Here is a 9,812-nt window from a genome sequence, read left to right as displayed (position 1 = left end):
CGAGGAACTCTGGGAGCTGTAGTTTCCTGCCTAGGTGACGGACGGGCTGTTGGGAGCGGTGCCTCCTGGGATTTGGAGTTCGCTGAGAGCGGCTTTCCCCGGGCCAGGACGTAGGGAGAAATACAGCTCCCAGAAGGCGCCGCTCTTCCGGGTAACAGCACAGACTCGCCCGTGTCTTGGCTCCGCTCGGCTGTAGCAGGACCAAGCTGGGGTCGGGGAGCCAATGGGCTGCGAGCGCTGGGGGCGGCGGGGGTACTCTGGGAGTGGCGGTTGTTTCAAGATGGCGGATGTGGCCGCTGGGCCCGGAGGAGCCGTTTACTGGAGCAGGGACAGTATCCTTCGCGGAGCGCTTAGGCGGCAGCGGGCGGGGGCTGGGCCGTGGGGCCAGAGCAGAGGCCGGGCGGGGCTGAGCCTGTAGGAGACAGGGGTGTTGGGGAGGGGATGAGCCTGTAGGAGACAGGGGTGTTGGGGAGGGGATGAGCCTGTAGGAGACAGGGGTGTTGGGGAGGGGATGAGCCTGTAGGAGACAGGGGTGTTGGGGGGGGCTGTAGGAGACAGGGGTGTTGGGGAGGAGGGGGGGGGCTGAGCCTGTAGGAGACAGGGGTGTTGGGGGGCGGGGTGGGGATGAGGCTGTAGGAGACAGGGGTGTTGGGGGGGGGAGGCTGTAGGAGACAGGGGTGTTGGGGAGGAGGGGGGGGCTGAGCCTGTAGGAGACAGGGGTGTTGGGGGGGGGAGGCTGTAGGAGACGGGTGTGGGGGGGGGAGGCTGTAGGAGACAGGGGTGTTGGGGGGCGGGGTGGGGATGAGGCTGTAGGAGACAGGAGTGTTGGGGGGGGAGGCTGTAGGAGACAGGGGTGTTGGGGAGGAGGGGGGGGCTGAGCCTGTAGGAGACAGGGGTGTTGGGGGGGGAGGCTGTAGGAGACAGGGTTGTTGGGGGGCGGGGTGGGGCTGAGGCTGTAGGAGACTTGGGTGTTGGGAGGGGGCTGAGCCTGTAGGAATCCAGGGTGTTGGGGCTGAGCCTGTGCCTGTAGGAAACAGGGGTGTTGGGGGGGGAACTGAGCCTGGAGGAGACGGGGGGGCTAGGGGCTCAACCTGTAGGATGGTCCAATGGTTAGGGCATTAGACTGTGGGAGACCTGGATTCGATTCCCTGCTCTGCCGCAAACATCCTGGGTAACTGTGGATAAGTTACTTAGGCTCTCTGTGTCTTAGTTCCTCGGGTGTAAAATGGGGATAACACTGGTGTGTGTGTGTGTGTGTGTATAAATACATTAGAGATTGTGAGGGGCTCAGCTACTATGGTGATGAGGGCCGTATAAGTACCTAAGGAAGGAGACATAGAGGCTGAGGGCCCTCTGCACATGGGGGGGGGGGGGGGGGGTGTGCACGCAGATTGTGTATGTTTGTGTGTAAAGACGTGTTTCATCTCATGGGGAGGAAATATAGGGATCAACCTGGGCTGGGAAGAGTGTCCTGTCCCAGCCTGTCATATGTATGGATGGAGTTGGAGGAGGATCTCAGCCCATCGTGGCAGTGGGGGTGGGCACGTATGTACACATTACCTCAGTGGGAGTCGGTATGAACTGTTCTGGGGACGTTTGGCAGGGAGCACACAGACTGGGAGGTGTCTCAGCTTGGAAGGGTGCCCCTGCTCTGTAATACAGTGAATGGCCCTTGCAGGTGGTTTTGTTGGCTCATGCGCCATACCTAGTGCCACGGCACTGCCGCTTGATAGAAATGTTGGTGGTTGCCGGGACATTGTTGTTTTAGTCTAAACTCTGCATGGTGGGGGAAAAGTTGTCCAATGGGCATCTTGATCCCAGCCGAGGCTTCTTGGATCAAGATGGTACGTAAGGACAGCGACTTCTTGTCTCCCCTGTGGGCCATTGCATTCGGTATGTGCAATTGGGTGCATTTTGCACAGCTCTCGGCGAGTTGCAAGTGTCACTGTTTATCTGGGCAGAGTTTAATGCGGTGTTATGGAGATATACCTTCTCATAGAGCTGGAAGGGACCTTGAAAGATCATTGAGTTCAGCCCCTCTGCCTGTACTAGCAGGACCAAGTACTGATTTTGCCCCAGATCCCTAAGTGGCCCCCTCAAGGATTGAGCTCATAACCCTGGGTTTAGCAGGCTAATGCTCAAACCACTGAGCTATCCCTCCCCCCATGTTGTTGTAGTTGTGTGGGTCCCAGGATATTAGAGAGACAAGGTGGGTGAGGTAACATTTATTGGACCCACTTCTGTTGATGAGAGAGACAAGCTTTCGAGGTAAAAAGAGTTCTTCCTCAGGTCTGGGAATGAGAACGATGGCTTGTAAACATTGCCCTGCAATATTTGAGCCCCAAACATTGCAGCCAAAGAACATGAAAGTGAGACAATTGAGGAACTGATGTAATTGAGTTTCATTGTCCATGACAAGAAAAATGCGAAAAAGTAAACAGCGTAAATAGTGACATGAGTTGGACTCCTGCAATTCTTTCAATCAAAGGTGGGCTTAATAATTTATTTTGCAAACAAACATCTTTACCTCTGCTTACCGACACTGTCTCTTTAAAGAGACAAGGTGGGTGAGGTAATGTCTTTTATTGGTCTAACTTCTGTTGGTGAGAAACAAGCTTACACCTGACCTGAAGAAGAGTGCTGTGAAAACTCAAAAGCTTGTCTCTCTCACCAACAGAAGTTGGTCCAATGAAAGCTGTTACCTCACCCACCTTGTCTCTTTAATATCCTGGAACTGACACCGCTACAACAAAACGGCATATTGCCTCTTTAAAGAAGAGACTCTAAAAGCCACACCCTGCTCTGGATTCTGCTGGTTTTTGCACTTTTATCATTAGACTAATTTATGTGGGGCAGGGATTTTGGCCCTGTAGGCACCACTGGAATACAAATAATATGTTGCCCAGTACCAGGTGCTTTTAGAGGGCTAGATATAGTAAATTGTATTTATGATTGTGACAACCAGTTATTTGAACATTTCTGAAATAGCTTTCTTCACAAATAACTGCCTGAAACCAAATCTCAATCTCCTGGCTAAACAAATGCATGAAAAGTCCCTAGACATTCAACTCTCACCTATCCTTTGAGGAAAGATCAGCTGAGAATGACCAACTTCCTTTTAAATCTTTGTTTCCTTTTAGCTTAATGGTCTTAGTCATATACCTTGTGCACTGTGTAGTCTGTTGTGGTATGTGGTTCAGTGTCAGTGGGACTACATAACATAAGTTTCAGCAATTTGCCTTCCCTGTCTGTCCCAAGCGATTCCTGATATAATGTTAACTTAGTCTAATTCAAATAAATATTGTGTTGCTTCATTACCTTAATAGTTGTAGTTGCAACTGGAGCTGGTCCTGTGAATCTTTTGTAAAGATGACCTCTGAGATGATCTTTAGATGAAAGCTAGTACATACAGAGTGCATATGTTAGTAAGTGTCTTCTTTCGAAGTCGGCATTCATGTTTTGTTCCGGTCAAGTTTGTCCTGCAATAGATGCTTTCTAAATGGTGGAGAACCATAAAAGGGGGTTGGACTAGATGACCCCTTGAGGTCCCTTCCAACTCTGATATTCTATGATTCTATGAAAAGGCATCGGGTCAACAATTTTTTTTGCAAATTACAGATTTAAAGGTGCATTTTCATATTTCTTTTGTAGATCTCAGCTTGGACTTTTTTCTCTTTGATTTGTTTTCCTTTAATGAAATTGCGCACAGTTTCTGATGAAGAACAGCCAGGGGTGTATGTGCCAGGTATGATTTCCTAATAGTTGTAAATGACACTTTGTCAAGTGAAACGTTGCCGTGATTTTTCAGTTTTGTATTTTTCCGTTGCACATGAGACATAGAGCCTGCTTGTGTCGGGACATAAAGAATTATAGAGAGGAGCTATGGCTCACTGATTATAAAAGTATACAGTAGAAGATGAATTGTTTAGGGACTCATTCCGATGTAGGGGTACGTCACAGTTCTGGCTAATCTGTGGTGTAGGCTGAATCTTAATTGTGTCTCTGTTAAAGACTTGAACATCTCTAAATGCTTGAACATCTCTTAGCGAGGTTTGGGGTGAGAGAAATTAAATGCAGATCGATCCAGTCTATCATAAAAGATGGTTGTACATTTAGTTTAGATGGCGGTATTAATTGTCCCAGAATTTATAATCATATTAACTGTTTTCAAACACAGAGCCTTAAAACAAGTATAACAAGGTTGTGTCCTTGCCTGATCCTAAAAAATATTCATGTAACACATAACATGAGCAAGGTATGTGTGTGTTTACGGAATTGGGCTGCAAACTGCATTGAGAAACCATGTGATTGAGGTTTGGACCAACACAGTTGACTTTTTTTTTTTCCCCATATATAAAACCCTGGTTATGCAAGGTAGAGGGCCTATGTTACAGCTGAGTTTAAAACATGGCTGAATGTGATTGTAGCTTGTATGGTTCAAACCCAGGTGATGCCAGGGCCTAACAGTCTCTGACCTGGAAAGGAAAGGTTATGATTTTAGGATAACTTTCTGGATTTGCGGTGGAAATAGTTCATAATGCAAACCAAAAAATATCAGACAACTTTAGGAACTCTGTCCCCTCTAAATGGGGGTGAGGAATGGGATGGGAGAGGGGAATGGGAAAGTTTCTAAAGAACTTTTCTCTTTTTAATTACAGATTCACTTTTGAAATCTCCATCCAAAAAATAAATGTACCAGGTTTGCTAATATGAGTGAGAAATATTTAAAACTTCCTGGTACCTCTAAACAGTGATCAGAATTTGGTTCTTAGGGTTCTAAAGACTGAAGACCTTGTCTGTGGTGGAGTTGTCAGAGCTATGCTGGACCACAGCTCAAAGAGCCAGGAAGCTTGCCACTGGCAGTGGAGCTGAACTAATGTTAGCAATAGTGAAAATCTCTATAGAGTTCACACAGTAGTCAGGGGGCTAACCTAGGACTTGTGAGGCCTGGGTTGAGTTCCTTGTTCTGCTACAGACTTCCTTTGTGGCCCTGGGAAAGTCATTTAGCCTCTCTGTGCCTTGGTTATCTATCTTTCAGATAGGGTTAATGGCACTTCCCTACCTCTCAAGGGTATTGTGAGGAGAAATACATTAAAGATTGTGAAGCATTTTGAGATGTACTGATGAAAAGCTCCCAGATAAGAGTCAGATATTGTGGTTACCCAGAAGTTTGACATGAGGAACAAACAGCATTAATCTTGGGCAAAAATATACAGCAACAATATATATGTAGGCTTGGCAGAATTCTTTTTTTAAATAATTTTGATGGATAATATCACTTTTTATTTTTAAGCATTTTTAGATTTTTATTGATAAATTTTCAGAGTTGTGAGTAATTATTGAGGAGTCAGGCACTAGTTAATGACATGCTGAGATTTGAAAAGTTAGTTTTATAATTATTAAAACACAAATTGTCAACATCACATATCAAAATATACAAACTAAATACCCTAAATCGAACTGAGTTTTCAAGCAGCGTTTTTTTTACTTTGCCTCTGTACGTTTTTATTATTGTCAATGGAAATATTTTTCATTTGTGTGTGTGTGTACAGTGAAATTGACATTTACCGACATTTACCAATTAAAAAATCAAATCCTTCCAAGACTAAATATTTGTAAAATGTGAAACATTAAAATATGTCACGTGAGCGGTGGTGACATTAGCCTTATTTATGATGCCTGGTTAGTCCTTATTTATGGTGTTATCGCAGAAGGACCTTTGGTTTATGCTTTGGTTTGTGCAGTCATAGGACAGAACTGGCAGGTGTGTCCAAGTCCATAGGTTATTTTGGGAGCATTTGCAGAGTTTATTTGGAAGTGTGTGTGATAGGCTCTAGCCAGTGCTATCCATCTCTCTTTAGGCTCATTCCATATTCAACTAAATGTTTTGTGTGGAGGGCTTGTAAGAGCAAACTAAGAATCTCCTCTCAATGTCTGTTTGTCTTCCTTCTATAGGAATTTCTGCCGAAGGAAATTTAAGAACAAGACATGTGGTAAAGGGTCGAAAAAGCGAAGCTAAGCTGCAAGTCCTTGGAGCTGCTCCTTCTGTTTCCATGGATCCATTTAAAAGCACAGGAGACCCAACAGGACAGCAGGTCAGCAAGCATGAACTTTTCTTATTCTGAAGAGTTCAGACAAATAGTAGAAAAAGTTGTAGCTAATCATTACTTATCACTGATTTTTACACCATTGCAAACTTGCATGATGGCTAGCAGGCAGCATTAGAGATGAAGTCCCTTCTGAGAGGGGCCCGCGGTCTAAAGACAGGGCAAAGACTAAAACTGATGACTGATACGAATGGTGTGCAAGTTGGACTGTGTTAAACATGTATTGTTATTCCCATACAGTTCTATGCACAGTAGATCTTTGGTTAGCTATGAAATAAGCTACAAAGCACCCAGAAGACATCAGAGGAAATAGTGATCCAATCTAGTCAATTGGTTTCACTTCTGAAATAGTATCTCTTTAATTTAAAATAGAAAATAAGAAAAGTTTAAAGACCTACTAGGTCACCTACACTTCTTGGTAGTCCATCTATTCGATGATGACAAATCTGTGCAGATCATCAGTTGTTGGTCTTATGGTGTGCCCTCTGATGCTATACAAGCCAGTTCTAGAGGTGTACATTTTGCTGCAGATGGTGCATGGGAAGTTCGCGATCAGTGGATTGTGCGCTGCTGATGCTCTGTGACGTCGTTCGCGTGCCTCTTGTAGACGCCGGCAGCGGTCTTCCTCAAAGGCGATGCAGGTATTTCTGACTGTTGCACGCCACTGTGTTCTATCGCTGGCGGCGTCCTCAAGGTCCCTAGGTTTGATACTGCTGTACTGCAGATTGGCTTTGATGGTGTCCTTGTAACGTTTCCGTGGACGACCTATATGCCGGATGCCCTGGGTGAGCTCGCCATATAGAAGCTGGCGGGGGATTCTGTTGGCATCCATGCGGCTGACATGACCGGTCCAACGTAGCTGTGACTTCATGATCATCATTTTGATGCTTGTCATCTGGGCTCTCTCGAGGACTTCGAGATTGGGCACTTTGTCTTGCCAGCAGATCTTCATGATGTTACGGAGGCAACGCATGTGAAATACTTCGAACTGCTTGATGTGATGCCTATATAGTGTCCATGTTTCACACCCGTACAAAAGAGATGAAAAAACAACAGCTCTGTATACAAGCAGTTTTGTTGACATCCGGATGTTATGGTGATTTAAAACTTTGACACGCAGACAGCCAAGTGCCTGGCTTGCTTTGGATATTCGTGCATTTATCTCATTATCCAGTGATCCATCACTGGATATGACACTACCCAGATATTTAAAGTTCTCCACTACTTTCAGCTGAGTGCCGTCGATGGAGATACTCGGGACAGAAGCATTTGATCCAGGTGCAGGTTGATGGAGAACTTCTGTCTTTCCGAGGCTGATAGTTAGTCCGAAAAGTGGCGAGGCCTCAGCAAACTTGTTGACAATGTGCTGAAGATCATTTTCAGTGTGAGCCATGAAGGCACAATCGTCAGCAAAGAGTGCCTCAAGAAGAAGTTTCTGCACTGTCTTAGTCTTTGCATTCAGGCGACGGAGGTCAAAAAGTGAACCATCGTGCCGGTATTTCAAGTATATACCTCGGTCCAGGTCTTTCACTGCATGGTTAAGGACACATGCAAAGAACAGGTTAAATAGGACAGGAGCGAGAACACATCCTTGTTTCACGCCGTTGGTGATGTTAAAGGGGGCTGATGTGGCTCCATCAGACAATACTTCCCCTGTCATGCTGTCATGAAAAAGGCGTATAATCTGGACAAATTTTCTTGGGCAGCCAAGTCGTGTTAGAATGGTCCAAAGGGCTTCCCTGTTGACGGTATCAAACGCCTTTGTCAGATCTATGAAGAAAGCACACAGGTGCATGTTCTGTTCAATGCAATTCTCTTGTATTTGTCTGACAGCAAACACCATGTCAACTGTGCTCCGGCCAGGTCGAAAACCACATTGACTTTCAGGTAGATTTGTCTCAGAAATACTGGCTATTAGGCGGTTCAAGATGATGCGGGCGATGATCTTCCCTCTGACAGAGTGGAGGGATATGCCTCTATAGCAGTGGTTCCCAAACTGGGGTTCGTGAACGCTTGGGGGTTCACAAAGTGTTACAGGGGTTCTTGGAAAAAAAATCCCTAATGGTGGACAGAGCTGTCCCATAGGGACCCTGGGCAGCACGGGGCAAGCAGCCCGGAGCCTCTGGACTTCCAAGAGCTAAGCAGATGAAAGCAAGCATATCTAGCACACTGAGGAGATTTAAACTTCAAAACTCCTTATAAGCAATGGAAAGGGAGGTGGATATTTTTTGCTGTTTTTAAAATAAATAGGCAGCTAGTATTGTTTTTAAAATTATTATGAAGAACAAGTTTAAGCTTTGTTGTAACGTGCAAGGGCAAGAGCAATGTGGCTGCAGAGTAGCTCGGGGAGGGACAACTGAACACACGCTGCCGGATGTGCGCGGCTCTGCTAATCAAGTGTGTGGCACTTGATTCACTTCTGGGCGGCCACGCGACTGCGCAGCTTAGAGGGAACACAGACCCTTGGTAAATTGTTCCAATGGTTAAATAGTTTTGTTAAAAATACATGCCTTCTTTCCAGTCTGAATTTGTCTAGTTTCAACTTCCAGCCATTGGATTGTTTTATACCTTTTTCTCTTAGATTGGAGATCCTATTATTAAATATTTTTTACCCAGGTAGGTACTTATAGTCTGTAATCAACTCAACCCTTAACTTTCTCTTTAACTAAAATCCATCGAGCTCCTAGAGTCTGTCACTATAAAGCGTGTTTTCTAATCCTTGAATAATTCTAGTGGCTCTTCTCTGAACTCTCTCTAATTTATCTACATTTTTCCTGAATTGTGGGCCCCAGAACTAGACACGATATTCCAGCAGTGGTCACACCAGTGCCAAATACAGAGGTCAAACCACCTCTGTACTCCTACTCAAGAATTCCCATGTTTATTCATCCAAGGATCACGTTAGTCCTTTTGGCCACATAGTCACACCGGGAGCTCATGTTCAGCTAGTTATCCACCATGACCCCCAAATCCTTTTCAGACTAACTGCTTCCCAGGGATAAAGTTCCCCATCTTGTAAGTATGGTCCACATTCTTTGTTCCCAGATTATACATTTACATTTAGCCTTATTAAAATGCATGTTCTTTGCTTGTTCCCAGCTTACCGAGCATTCACGATTGCTCTGAATCAGTGACCTGTTCTCTTCATTATTTACCACTTCAATTTTTGTGTCATCTGCGGCCTTTATCAGTGATGATTTTGTTTTCTTCTAGGTCATTAATAAAAGTGTTAAATAGCATAGGGCCAAAACCAATCCCTGTGGAATGCCATTAGAAACTCACCCATTCAATGGTGATTCCCTGTTTACAGTTACATTTTTAGACCATGTGTGCCATGTTATTTTTATACCTTTTTTGGTTTTCTGTGAAAATGTCATGCCTTACAGAAGTCTAGGTATATTACATCAACACTATTACCTTTATCAACCAAACTTGTAATCTCTTCAAAATTTTTTTAGTTAGACAGGTTCTTTCTCAAAATAAACCCATGTCGATTGGCATTAATTATATTACCCTCCTTTAGTTCTTTCTTAATCGAGTCCTGTTTCAGCCATCCATTATCCTTCTGGGATCGATGTCAGACTAACAGACCTATAATTTTCCGGGTCATCCCGTTACCCTTTTTAAATATTGGCACAACATTAGCTTTCTTTCAGTCTTCTGGAACTTTCCCAGTGCTCCAAGACTTATTGAAAATCAACATTA

The 9,812-nt window shown here is 44.8% G+C and overlaps 1 protein-coding gene across 3 annotated transcripts in view; it reads left to right on the top strand.

The window, feature by feature from the left end:
• The first annotated feature begins 181 nt into the window (after positions 1-181).
• KIAA1328 (KIAA1328 ortholog) overlaps positions 182-9,812 on the top strand; it is a 252,969-nt gene continuing 243,338 nt past the window's right edge. For all 3 annotated transcript variants that reach the window (XM_054032608.1, XM_054032606.1, XM_054032605.1), the window contains exons 1-3: positions 182-332; positions 3,710-3,745; positions 5,956-6,095. In XM_054032608.1, the coding sequence (XP_053888583.1) occupies positions 224-332; positions 3,710-3,745; positions 5,956-6,095 (285 nt within the window). In that variant the 5' untranslated portion in view covers positions 182-223. The remainder of the gene's footprint in view (positions 333-3,709; positions 3,746-5,955; positions 6,096-9,812) is intronic.

Source organism: Malaclemys terrapin, chromosome 6 (genome assembly GCF_027887155.1).
Source record: "Malaclemys terrapin pileata isolate rMalTer1 chromosome 6, rMalTer1.hap1, whole genome shotgun sequence".
Taxonomy (NCBI): domain Eukaryota; kingdom Metazoa; phylum Chordata; order Testudines; family Emydidae; genus Malaclemys; species Malaclemys terrapin.
This window is presented reverse-complemented; position numbering and strand designations above follow the sequence as displayed.